Here is a 14,546-nt window from a genome sequence, read left to right as displayed (position 1 = left end):
TGTGTGACGTTTCTATTCACATTCTACAACACTTAACCTACACAATACACAGGATGAGACTTAACATAATGCTGAGTAACGTCATTAAGAAATGACATCACATCCGGTAACCCCTGCAGCGATATCAAATCGTAATATAAGAAATTTTAACACTTACCTCTACACAGGATTATATAGATTTTCGATGGCATACAAAGGCAATTGTGTGTGTGTTTAGGAAAGACACTGTACTGTTGCTATGTGTAAATAACAGCTGTTCTACCAACACGTCACGTATGTACGTTAGAAAAAATATAGAAACGTAACGTTTATACCCCTACACATTACTTATTTTAATAATTATAGTTAAGAGGGGAAGGTGTACAGGTGCAGTTGACGTGTTAGTATAACTCTGTACAACTCATCTTCACTCAGTGAATGTTGAAAACCGGTTATGGCGAGTGACGTCACACTTCGATCATATGATGTGTGACCTTTGACGAAACACTTTTTTTCTTTTATTTATTTTAAAATAATTCAGAGTCAAGCGGGACGAGGTCATTACTGATACATACAACGTTAGAAGTTCTTAAAAATAACTATTATGTGAGGTTATTAAGGTGATGAGTGAATGTTTGGGGGGGTTTCCTGTTAAATAGGTCAATAATTGCTTTGTTTATATTGGAAAGTTGCTTATTTTATAGAGTAAATGCGCTGTTAAATATTCATTTAATAATACAGTGTTTTATATTTTACAAGTATTCATATAATAGCTTGGAGAATAAAGCTAAAAATTCGTTATGATGTTAAATATATTCGAATTATGTTGAGAGTTCATGTAAAAATTGTGTAATTTTATCAAGTAAAGTTTCAAAATAATATTATATTATTTAATTCCGTAACTAGATAAAGTGTATTTTATTGTGTAATGTCATAAATTATAATAATAACTTCTCAAGTTTTACTTTCTCTGCTGTTATGTACACATAACAAGGGGAAATGTGTTTGTTCTGTGTGTTGGTGTGTATTCCGCTTAATATCTCAGGATGGGGGTGTTGATTAAACACGAAATTTGGTACGGTGGCTTGTGTGTAAAGGGCATTAATACTATTAAATTTTGGTTGTTAAAGGTCGATAGGGAGATAAAGGGAGGTCACGTGTCCTATATGAGTGAGGGGTCGAACTTAATGATTTTACTCGTACAATTTTTCACAAAACTCATCTCTACACACACAATTAAACTTTTAGCCATTTTATAATAATTAATAACATAAAAGTTTGTTAATTTTTTTTTTAACAGAACCTGATAACAGATGGCATCACAGACAACTTTTGTGTTTTTCGCCGAGAAAGTTACGCAACTCGTTAGATTTTTTTAAAACTAAAATAATAATAATAAATCACGTTAATTTATTATTTAATTTCTCTTTCTGTTTATTTATTTATTTAGCTTTGATCTGTTTTCTTTCATATAACAGATATTTCTAACAGGAGACAACCGGATGTTTTTATAACAAATTAAGATTTTATTCTTTCGTTTACTGTTATAATTTATTAAATATAAACAATTTTAAAGAAAGTTCTTAAAGTTTATAAGCTTGAGATAAGGAAAATGTTGATGTTAATTTTTAAAAAGAGGGAATTAGAACAAGTTTTAGTAATGAATATCATGTAGATTTTAATCCTTTATAGGTCATTTTTATTCTCTTGATTGGACTTAGACACTACATTTATAGCCTGTACTTTCTTTTTTTTTTTTTTGCTCTGGATTTCGTAGAAAAATATCCCTAATTAGGTTATTATATGCAACTCATTCACCCTTTTAATCAAGAAGAATTTGATTTATATTATTGGGAATTACTTTCTTCAATTCTTCTTGATCAATGGAGCAGTTAACAGCATTATAGAGACAATGGGGCTATAGAATATAGTGAATAAATATAGCAACTAATGACGTGAAGAAGACGATTAAGCGTACACTAATTAATTATGATTGATTATTATTATTAATCCCTTGTTGAATTGTTCATATTGTCAATTGCTCTTGGAATTCTTCTTGATGAATGGGATTGATGGAGGCAGCATCATCATAAGATGAATGGGGCTGTAGAATATAGTGAATAAATAGAAATGTTTTTATATATTGTGTGTACACTGGGAAATTTTTGTAAATTTATGGATCGAGGACGGAGATAAGAGTGTTAATGATTGACGTCACGTGGTTATTATCATTATTTTCAATATCGAAACAACATAACATTGATAAATACATTTTGTTTATAAAGTTGTCAAGTTATGTAACTTGTTAAGAAAAATAATTATTTAAAAAACTTTAAAGTGATTTAGCTTAATCACTAAAACAATTTTCTTCACGCTGAATCACTGATTATGTAAATTTTAGTTGTGTAAGGCGTAAAAGTGAGTAGGCTGTATTGAGTTATCTTCGCCATATTGGATTACGCGCGCCACGACGCGCTCGTTCGCGACGGTGTCGTTTACAATCGGTTCGCCGATATATATTAGATAAGAGAGTTAAATAATTCATAAGATAATTGTTTCGAAACCCAAAATGAATATCTTCTTTTCTAATTTAAACGTTAATTTAAGAAAATTCACGAAAATCAATCGAGATCAAGAAAAGCGATGCGACGAGTCGCGTCGCGTCGCTTAACTGAACTTTTCTATATGTTGTACAGTGGATTCTCGATATAATGAACACTCAACTAAATCATTCACTATATCAAGAATTCATTATACACGTAAAGAACAGTTCATTATCCTTGAAACACATTAAATCATATAATTTCATACGTAACATTTGATTAAGTTTATGGGATAAGAATTAATTAATTAAATTAATTAATCCTTAAATAAATACTTGAAATAAAATTTAATTTATATTTTATAATATGATAATTTTACTGCAAAATAATTTATATTTTAATATAGAAAATTGGGTTTATATCAATATATTTCTTCTAGTGAAACTTACCTTTTAATTACATGTTTTTAAATAAGATGATTAAATATATTTTACAGCACTTTAATTATAATTAAGCAGGTACGAAATGAGGATTTCATCGTTAAATCAATAGACTTTATAATTGAGATATCTTTGTGTGACGTCTACTTTTCACAATTGTTACGTCAAGAAATACGTGACCATGAACTTAAACATTGTCGTTTATTATCTTATACCAGAAAGATAATTAATTCTGTTCACCTTTCTATCAGTTAAAAATAACATATTATTCATTAAATTTATAAGACAATTATTAATCTTAATATATAACAAAGAACATCAACCTTTAATAAAGGTCACCTCCAAACAACGGCCATTTTTTTATATTCCCGTCGGTGTCCGTTGTTCGGGGGTTCACCCGTACGTAAATGAAACTGTATCTAAATAATTTATAATACATTAATCAATAAATTTTAATAAATTTACTGTTTTAAAGCAGTTTCTTCGCGACTAAATCGCAGATGGAACCTGAAGATGCTAACGAACTTGTATGATTTTAAACGGGATTTTACATAATTTGGAGTAAAGTAATTAATTTTTTTATATAATTTTAATTAAATTTAATTAATATTTATTGATTTTTCTATATAATCGCTTCGAAATTTGTCGTGAATAAATTAGAAAATTTCGATTTTTCAAGTAATCCCATTAAATCCATAGGAGTTTACAAGAGATTCAGTCGATAGATAAGGTACTTAATGAAGGTAAACTACATTAATTTTATAATAAAATATTAAAATAGTATCGAGAAATATATTAAGTTTTCTCAGAAATCGATCCTAAGGGGGGAAGGGAGGAAAAAGTATCGTTTTTAGTTAGTAAATGACTCATAAATTTTCTATCAGTAAGCGTTAGTCATAGGTTGATACAGTGAAGTTTCTTAGAAATAAATAAATAAGAACACTGTAAAAATTGAATTAATATTTCACTGTGAACAACTAATTAATGTAAAAATATATTTTAAATATTTAATCTTAAATTTAGCAACGTGTAGAAGAAAGATAAATTGGTTTTTTTAAAAATAATTCAGATTAGATACCAATTTGCATCAAGATAAACTAAGATTCTTGAACTTTTCTTCGTTAATATTACCTATGGTAGCGAACATGGCGGCTTGTCTCTGAAACAGTGGGGTCGCACGTTCTAACCTAACCTAACCTAACCTAACCTAACCTAACCCAACCCAACCCAACTCAACCTAACCCAACCCAACCTAACTTAACCAGCGGCCGGATGGCCGAGCGGTCAAGCGGCTATAACAGGCCCTCTTAGTGCCCACTGGGCGGAAAGAGTTACAAAAAAAAATCCTAACCTAATAAATTACCATAATTATTGTCAACAAAATTATTAGGATAGGGGTAATTTATTAGAATAGGTTAGGTTAGGTCAGAACGTGCGACCCCACTGTTTCAGAGACGAGCCTCCATGTTCGCTACCATAGGTAACATTAACCCTTTTTAAAAAAATAAATACCCTGATAATTGAAACTACAGGGTGGTCCAAAAGTCTATTAAAGTGTAGTTTGTAAGGACGTCATCAATTCGTCTTTGTGTCAAGTATATAACATTTGACACACACACATACGCGCAAATTGATGACGTATTTTGTATAATTCTTGTAGTTTTTACATGATTAACTTAGTTTTGGAACATGCTACATATAAAATAAAATCAAAATTTTAATATTATACATTATAATAATGGGTTTTAATGTAAATTATCTCAGTACTTTAGTGGTATTGATCAATCGATCTTCAATTGCTAAAACAATAGGGTCCCGCTTTAACGACCGGTATAATAATCTATTATCACTAAGTACGATCATATTATACTTAATTATCGTATTATTTTTTCGTTGATAATCTCTATAACAGACGTATATTGTATATTGTTAGACATGTTTATCAGAAACCTAAGAGGCTCGCTTTACGACGGTTTGTTTGGAGGGACGACCATCTCCGTATATTAGTACGGGGTGGCCAGAAATCGATTAACCGTGTTTATTACAAGTCATTTAACAAATTTCGTCCCATTGAAATCTATTTCTTTATACGTAATCTTGCATTATGACGTCGGACTTACGGGTTCGTTTTACGACGGTTGGTCGAAAAGCCGGCATCTACTAGATAAGAATGCAGATAAAATGCCAAATTATATCGTAAAAATTAATAACTGATAAATGAAGATAAAAAAGGGAAAAAAAGCATCATTGTAATTAAGGAAGTAAGGAATTTGTTTTAAAATTTTAAGTAACTTTAAATTGTTTCTTATTTAATTTTATAACCAAGACATTATTAGTTGTAAATGACGTTTTAAATGGTTATTTTTTTATTTTAGATGCTTATAAAACATCAAAAACTCGAGTTATATTAATATAATTATTATTAACATTTAAATAAACTTAAATTATTGATATAATAATAATAATCGTTATTATTATTATCTATTTAAAGTACAGCATTAAAAAATAAATTGCTGAAAATTGACTAAGAGCTAATGATTTTTATTTATTTAAATTAAAAAGAATTACCTTTGTTATTCATACAATAAAACCTGTCTAAAACGGACACCCTGCCTAAACGGAAAAATAATTCTGGTTTACACAGGTTTCAATGCATTAACTAAACCAATAACTTCGTTCATACTTATGTACTCATCAAACGGACTGTTACAAGAACTCATAATATAGGGTATGGCATTCAATTGTTTTCTAGTACATAGAAAATTGCTAATATAAATAACTAATTTGTCTATCAAGATGCTCTTGAAGTAAATATCAAGTATAGTGGCCCGAAGTTCGGCCTCAATAAATACTATATATGATTGATCTACAATACAGAATGCCCCGAAAGATGGCCACCTTTACCAGGTTTCTAAGAAACAATTAGATGATAAAGGCAGAGATTCTTCTACTGAAGAATCTCTGCCTTTATTACTAACCATTACATGTAATGATTAGTAATTTTGGTTAGATTTACCTTAGGTAGCCAAAATGGCGGCTCGTCTCCACTGTTTCCCTTCTGTTTGCTGGAATTAGAGACGAGCCGCCATTTTGGCTACCTAAGGTAAATCTAACCGTAATTTTAAAATATTTGAATAACACAGCAATCGAGTCTCTTGCTAACGGAATTTTGGGCCATCCTAATGATTGATGTACAGTTCAATTTAGTATTTTCAACGTTCGTAATTTTCCTTTTCGTATACATTGCGTGTCTATTCATCATTCTTGATCACGAATATATTTAAAATTGGAAAAAAATATTCGCAAAAATTATTACTGTGATTAATTTTGTTCTTTTATATTCTTGATGTATTTTTTTTAGTGAACTTTAAACATAAACTGCATTAAAAATTCATATATTTATAAGCAAGTTACCAAACGAAATAGGGAAGAGATACGTGTCCTTGGTTAACAGGTAATTCTACACGTAGTAACTTATACGAAGGAACTTTTATATCTAGTAAACTTGGCATACATACGAGATTTAATTTTGCTGTACAGTACATTATATACAGTAATGTACAGTTATGTATTAGATATAAGTAGTTGGTTATTAGTAAATAGTTGTGTGTTGACTTAAGATTATCACAAGAAACGAGATAACAAGCGCTTTCTTTGTATGAAAGATGGAAGATGAGTGTCCAAAGTAATCAATAGTTGTCATGACTACTGAAATAAGTCACGCACTGTCCATTCGATTCACTTGAATAACACAATGATAAAGTAAAAATATTGAACAAGTTTTCATAATTTGAGAATAAGCAAATAATAATTTTAGCTGCACTAATTATTGCATTCCTTTATCTTCACATAGTTTCACCTTTTCTAAATTGAATTTCTTTAGAACTTCATTAAAAAAGCCATAAAACATTAACGCATTATGTATTAATAATGTAGCCGAACCTGTGAACAACGGACACTGGCGGTAACGTAAAATATGACCATATATTTTGTATGCTCTTCGAAAAGAAACCTTTCCGAAAAAATGACCGCCATTTACAGGGTATACAAATAGGAATCCCTTATAGGAATCTTAATTTACATTTACCGAAGAGTACAAGGGGCAATTGTAATAAATTAAAACAAAGGACAATACACTAAAAGTGATGGCCCTCATACAAAAAGTCTATACTTCAAGTGCTTGAAATCTGTTGAAATATTTAATTCAAAATCAATATATTTCAAGAGATTTTTAATCATCAGATGTTTTTGGATCTGATTTTGTATAGATAATAGATGCCAGGAAGTAATTTCGTAAGGAAATATCAAGCAATTTCCCTTTGTTGTGACGGAGAGGAACACAACTCTACCTCACAAAATTACTTCCTCTCGTCTATTATCACTATTTTATGTATAGTTTTCGTTTATACTTTTGTAAACTGAAAGTATTTTAACGCAATTTTAATCGTATTTTATCACAAAATATTCTAAAGTTCGACTTTAGTAAACCCAAATTTGTTTTTGCAACACCCCTTTGGACATTTGAAATGTGCTATGGTATCCACACGAAAAATGTTTCACATCTCTTGAAACATCAATTAAATCAGTCATTTAATTAATGTTTCAGGTTTGTATTGTTGTTATTATTGTTCATTGTTTATAAAAATTCATTTTAAATTTGTCAAATCTAAGATTTTCGAGTAAATATTATGTCTAAACCTCAATGTTATCATCGTTTATCGAGTAACTTATTAACGAATAAAAAACAATAAAATTTTCTCTTATCGGTGTTACTTAAATCACAAAAAAGAACAATTAAAATAATTGATTTTCGATGTTGTACTTACGAAAGAAAAATATTTGATACTGATTATGCGTTGAGTAGCATTTGTTGTTTAACTATTGATTTTGAATTATAATGCTGATAAAACAATTCCCTTATTAAATATTATATGATTAACTTCGTTTTTAAGAAACTTTCCGTAAATGAAGTTAATCCTATGATATTTAATAAGGGAATTGTTTAATAATCATAAATTCCTTAAACAATCCTACTCCTCCAAAAAAATAAAAGGCGATTTTGGGCGTGCTGCAATGGATTTCTCCAGAGCATTCCACACATGATTACGATTAATACAGGGTGATCATAATGAAAGTCACGGCGAATCCTGACCAAAATTTTCGGGCATGCTGAAACTTATAATAAGAATAATAGGCCTATCTCTAACACCAAACAATAGGCAGAAACGTTATTTGATGTGAATAAAAAAGTATGGACTATTATAAAGCCATTATATCTACACATGAAATATATTATAATGAAAAAGTATTCAAAATTTATGATAATAATTCAATTTTTGTGGGCACTTGACACTGGGGGTTGGCCTATCCAGAGGACTCTGTAGCTTCAAACAATAAGCCGACTGTCACGAAAATTTGTGGCACGCTAATGAAAAGGATTCTGCAAAGAACTTTTAGTTTCAGATTTCTCCTCTACAGAGTAAATGGCGCTAAAAAACAAAACAAAGAACACAACGTCAAAGCATTTATTCGTTCGTATGGTAACATCAAGCTTTTCGAAGCATCAGAATTAAAAGTTTACGCTAAATACTTTTGTCCAAGTTCGATCTTAGATAAGATTCATTCAGGAAAATGGCCAGTATCAATCCAATTATCGCTGAACCGATCAAGCACCAATTCATCCAACTAGTCTCTGTTAGACAGAATAAACAACAGTAAATTTATAATTATTTAACTGTTAGCCGATGTTTAATAATAATAATAATAATAATTACCTGCATTTTGAAATGCAATCAGTGCTACAAATACAACTCCGAATAGGTTAGATAGAGTTTGAAGTATTAGACCCAAGGTTCCTTCAGAAAGTGGATAAAACGCTTCTGATGCTAATTCCATATACATTGGAGTGGGTGAACATGTTAATACTCCGTTAATAATGATAACAGTGTACAAAATTTCTAGATATAATACATCAAAATTACATATATAAGATTTGGAATTCTGTCTTTTGAATAAGTACTTTACGTACCTCGAGATGATGAAATGATTTCTGTGAAAATAAGAGAGTAAATTATCAAGTTAATGCATCCAATAACCCATAAGACGATAAGGAATAGCTTGATATAACTTCCTTTTAAGTCAATAATTCTGCAAAACCAAATATATGCAAGTATACCAGTAATTAATAGAGAATCCAAAAGTAAAAAAAAAGAAATAGAGAGATCCCATTTGAAATTCTACAGTTCTCCCAAGAGAAGTGGGCAGGAGTGGTTTAAATGTTTGTGGAATTGATAAGGCTTCTCAAAAATAAATTTTATCGGGACAAATTTTTAATTGGACACAAATTCTACGAGATATTTATCAGAGATACAGGGTGGTCCATTTATAAATCCATGCATTAATTAATATTACACTCCCAAATTGGACTGAAGAAAATGCAGTCGAATTGCCAGGATCAAGGCTAAAAAACAAAAACCTGCTATCATCTGGGACCTCATTTTCATGGTACAGGGATCGAGAGAGAGAGAATTTACAGTTTTTCTTCAAAGAGGTAAATCTGGTTTATTGTAATGATGTTCATGGGCTCATGAAGTGAGTTGAAATAGAATATGATTCATCAGAATGGCTCATATTCATTGATTCGTCTAAAACTAACCTCAAAGCATTCTTGCTGCATAATGAAATGTATTTGCATCTCTTCCTATGGGACACTCGGTTCATATAGGAAAAAACTATACTGACTTGGCTACGATTCTTGAGAAAATCAAATATCAAGAGCATCAATGGATGGTTTGTGGAGATTTCAAAATACTAACCATGTTGTTGGGTCAGCATGAAGGTTATACAAAATATCCTTGCTTTCTTTGCTTATGGGATAGTAGAGCGAGACAGCTGCACTGGACAAAAACTGACTGGCCACCACGAGACAGTTTAACCCCCGGAGAGAAAAACGTCATTAATACGACATTGGTTCATCCTCTTCATATTAAATTGGGGCTCATAAAGCAGTTTGTCAAATCACTGCCAAGAAATGGGGATTGTTTCAGATATCTGTGTTCCAAGTTCCCAAAACTGTTTGAAGCCAAGTTAAAAGAGGGAGTTTTCACTGGCCCCGACATAAGAAAACTTTTATCTGATCCCCTCTGTTTGGAAACAATGGGAGAAAAGGAAAAAGAAGCATGGGACTCTTGAATAAGTTAAGTTTTTTTTGCAGACCTGTGTAATCAACATTAGTTACCATATTAAATAAATTAATAAAAAATGAAATCATATTAAACAAGTACTCACTCACCTTGCCATAATTAACGAAAGAATGCAACTAATTATAATGCTTATTGTATTCATTTTGTTAATTTCAATCTACGAAAAATAATTATAAAATTGGTTATTAAAAAAATAATTAATTCTGTTTTTTATATGATATAACCGTTAAATAAAATGAAATCTAAGTAAATCAATATAATATTAATATTCTCTGTAATAAATTTCAGCAGAATATGAAACGACGATATGTATTACAAGTACTTCACCTTGCCATAATTAACGAAAGAATGCAACTAATTATAATGCTTATTGTATTCATTTTGTTAATTTCAATCTACGAAAAATAATTATAAAATTGGTTATTAAAAAAATAATTAATTCTGTTTTTTATATGATATAACCGTTAAATAAAATGAAATCTAAGTAAATCAATATAATATTAATATTCTCTGTAATAAATTTCAGCAGAATATGAAACGACGATATGTATTCCAGTATTTTGATGTAGGATAAAATATAAGTCAAAACTAAATTCTCTCACAGAAAATCCACATTGTTGGTTCATGAGATTTTTTCCTCCTGCACCATTTTTGTACTTCTGTAAAACATCGATTGGATAATCGCATGATAGGATATTTATCTTGCCTTTCTAGAATCGAGATTCTCAATTTATCACGAGAAGTTGCATCATTCTTCATCCCTCATTCACGCTGATCGATCCGTTCGAAACGGGCCAAAATTAGATCAGAAGATATAACTGTAGTTTGTATTGATGTTACAACCAAATGACACCCCATTATTCTGGGTGATATACACGAGCTACAAAGAGAGCAGAAGGGTCCACTTCACCGGGATCGACCGGGATTTGAGGGAGGAGTAACTTGTTCAATTGAAAATCCACACATAGTCGCAGCTTCTCAATAAGTCAGCAGCCATCTATAATGAATTTCCACACTTCCATAACTTGTGGAAATCCAGGCAATCCTTGGATTTCAATACGAAATTGGCGGTCACAAAGCCGAAGCAGTAAAGACCTCAGCCCGCTGCTTTGAGAATCCGGATTTGAGGGATTCCAGTTTCCTACATTATTAAAGTTAATCCTTTAAACAAAAAAAAAAAAAAAAACTCTAGTAGTTTTTCGGGAGGGTAGGTCTTTCCGGATAAGACAGGCTCCATTTCTCACTACCATTATGAGCCTGGCCATAAAAAGGTCCTCGTAATAACCACACGGTGGAAAGAGTTTTAAGAAAGTAATCGAATATAAAGATTTTAAAAAATTATTATAATAAATTTTCAAATATTTACCTCGGATACATTTAATGGCTGTAAAATCGTTCTTAATATAATAAACCAATTTAAAAAAGTTGCATTAGTTATTGCAAAACCGAGAGAGATAATCCAGAAATTTTTATCTCTGTAAAGGAAGATGATTAACGTAAATTAATGAGATTTTCTAATGGCATATTTAATAAATTTTATTCATACAAACTTCTTTAAAATTTGAAAGGAAGTCTTGAGGCCTAACCTCTCCAAACTAGCGGTAAAAGATGGAGATAAAGCAGGTTTTTTTTGAAAGAACATGTAGACGAAAAATATTACAAATGATGCTAAAATGAATTCTATAAATAAATACATTTAAAAAAAATAAATATATTAATTCTCTTCATTCGAAGAAATGTAGTTTATGTTTAACAACTTTGCCTATCTGACAGGACATTTTCGATAATTCTTACCGAAGTACATCATATACTTGATACGATCAATCTGATAATGAATAGCTATTTCAGATCTGCCTATAGCGAAAAGAACATTTGAATTTGTAGGAATTTCAACAAGTATTTAAAATAATAATAATAATAACTTACCTCCACTAAGATATACACAGCTAATATTCATACGGTTTAAACTGAAAAGAATAAAACTACGTTAATAATGGATAAAATTACAGTAACTTACCATGAGGTGACTTTGATCTTTCGTAGGGTTTTTAAATATTATGCACAATGTTTACATCTTTTTACCAGTGATTATTAACATTTCCTATTGTCTCATCTCTTGCATTCCCCAAAATTTATCTTTTTTCCTCCCCCTTATCATCCTGGTAGGATCAAAGTCCAGGATGATGGATGGACTCAACTGTTTATTCAATTTACAAGCTAGTAAAATGTTAAATATATACTGTACATATATAAGATCAAAGCAACCTTATAGTGTATCTCGTTCCAAAATATTTGATGATAATTAAACTATACTTTGCATCTCGACACGGCGACAAAGTAGACAAGTCGATGACAATTGGCCCAATAAGGAAACCTAAATAAATTCCTACATAATTACACAAATTGAATATTGTTGTAACCGTAGTTCGTTGTTTAACGGGAAACCATATCGAAGATACGAGACTTGATGAACCAGTTATCACTACTCCCGCTGTTCCCACGAGTATTTGAGAGATGTAAATCAATCTGAAAGAAAAATAAAGATAAATTTATAGATTAAATACGTTATAACGTGCAAAATATATATTTTTGTCAGGAAAATAAAATTATTGTAACTTACAGTTTAGCAATTTGTATATTTTGCATGACACATCTAATGCCAATTCCAGTAAATAAAAAAGTATTAGCAAGTAATACATTATTTCTAATTCCTGTTGAAGTCAATGGATTATAAATTATTTAAATATTATTTTCAAGAATCGAACTGCAATTAAAGGTAAAATAATACGAAGTGCAATTGTTTAAATATTATTATAACACTAATATTACCTGTTCGTTTGAGAAACCAACACGCAGGAATGCCCAAAATGACAAATGCAATGGTTTTGCAATGAGTCAATATTATTAAAATCCAATCCTCCCAACTAAACACGTCTTTTGCAGATTGTTGTATTGTTATCCACGTTATCCCTACAAAACTTTGAAGTAGATTTAATGCTGAGAATACAAATAAAATCCACCATCTCCTTTTATAAAGCTATATTAAAAACGTATGTAATAGTTATTCAATAATAATCAATTAATAAAATGGTTTACTTTATTATAAACAGACCTTCATATTTAGTATTGGTGCAATTAAATCCTTATCACTGTGTACTGGATGAACTTTTTTTAAACGTGTTTCGATTCGTACATTTTTATCATCTCCCTCTTCGTCTTCTTGTTTCCTTGATGATGTTGGATGCTTAATGTCTTCATCCTTGAAAATTGGAATTATTTTTATAATATTTCACACAGAAACACTTGTAAAAAATATGTATTTTACTTGTTAGATAAAAAGAAAAAGATATATTTTATGTATATTTGCTTCTCGTGATGATTCTACTGTTCTTACGTGGTCTCCAAATTCACCTGACATAACCCGTTGTGATTTTTTTCGTAAGGGGTTACATCAAAGCTCGTGTTTATGTAACCCCATGCCATGTGATTTAGCACAGTTGCAAGAAAGTATCATCCACGCAGTCGGTGACATGTCGGGATGTATGTAGGAACTTGAATATAAGATTGCGTCAAGGCAGACATTTGGAGCACCTGTAAGGTACGGCCAAAACTTGGAGAGATTCTCTACTTATTAATATGAGCCGTTCTGTTGTATATGCTTTGGTTATTACGCTATCGAGCGCCGAAACCCTAGAGGGACTTATGAATAATACAGTACTGTATTTTAACGATATATATAATACCCAAGTGGACTTACAATGGACCTCCGTTCTTCAGCCTGATCCGACATAGTAGATCTGTAGCATACGTAAACACGATGATAGATGGTGACAAAGTCCTGATGTTGGCTACAAAAGTATCATAACGTTAGAAATTTTTTATGGAAAGATGATAATAAACAGTAATTACAAAAACGTACTGAGTGAGCAGAAATGGGACATTTTAAGCGCCATATGCTTGCTCATATAATTTGCTCGTATTATTTTAAATTACGACGTTCTCTTTTGTCATACCATCGTTTTTTAAATAAGTGTTTTCAATGTTTACAAAATTAATCATTATAACTTTAAAAAATATATAAATTTTTGCCTTAAATTACGACAACGTGCAAAGGGCATTGCAGAACGTGGAGTCGAATCTTCAAAGGAAATCCTCTGATCGTCTGAGAGGAAGAGGGTAAAATTGTAGATCTGAAAAATTGAATGACACTGTTGGGACCTTAACAGAGCTACAGACCATACCCATACGAGTAAAAAGTCAAAAGAACCAAACCTGTACAAGAGACCCTTGGCGAGATATTCGCCTCCAAATGTGGAACCCCAATGGCGGCATTTCCGGCCGCCATCTTGCTTGAAGAAGTCATGTTTACATGTGGCACCGAG

The 14,546-nt window shown here is 30.9% G+C and overlaps 2 protein-coding genes across 2 annotated transcripts; both read right to left on the bottom strand.

Annotated features, from left to right (window-relative positions):
* Positions 1 to 8,471: 8,471 nt before the first annotated feature.
* Positions 8,472 to 10,317, bottom strand: LOC136975583 (solute carrier family 49 member 4-like). Its single transcript, XM_067270669.1, has 4 exons — positions 10,254 to 10,317; positions 8,991 to 9,109; positions 8,737 to 8,919; positions 8,472 to 8,654 (listed from the first exon to the last, which is right to left on the bottom strand). The coding sequence occupies exons 1-4, from the start codon at positions 10,304 to 10,306 to the stop codon at positions 8,545 to 8,547; spliced, it is 465 nt and encodes a 154-aa protein (XP_067126770.1). The 5' UTR covers positions 10,307 to 10,317; the 3' UTR covers positions 8,472 to 8,544.
* Positions 10,318 to 11,624: 1,307 nt separating this feature from the next.
* LOC136975582 (solute carrier family 49 member 4-like) lies at positions 11,625 to 13,303 on the bottom strand. Its single transcript, XM_067270668.1, has 7 exons — positions 13,277 to 13,303; positions 12,994 to 13,201; positions 12,785 to 12,875; positions 12,478 to 12,690; positions 12,091 to 12,131; positions 11,959 to 12,018; positions 11,625 to 11,844 (listed from the first exon to the last, which is right to left on the bottom strand). Exons 1-7 carry the CDS (start codon positions 13,280 to 13,282, stop codon positions 11,705 to 11,707), a joined length of 759 nt encoding a protein of 252 aa, XP_067126769.1. The 5' UTR covers positions 13,283 to 13,303; the 3' UTR covers positions 11,625 to 11,704.
* Between the last annotated feature and the right edge of the window lie 1,243 nt (positions 13,304 to 14,546).

The sequence above is a fragment of the Centruroides vittatus genome, unplaced genomic scaffold, assembly GCF_030686945.1.
Source record: "Centruroides vittatus isolate TY-2023 unplaced genomic scaffold, ASM3068694v2 contig_375, whole genome shotgun sequence".
In the NCBI taxonomy this organism is placed as follows: Eukaryota; Metazoa; Arthropoda; class Arachnida; order Scorpiones; family Buthidae; genus Centruroides; species Centruroides vittatus.
This window is presented reverse-complemented; position numbering and strand designations above follow the sequence as displayed.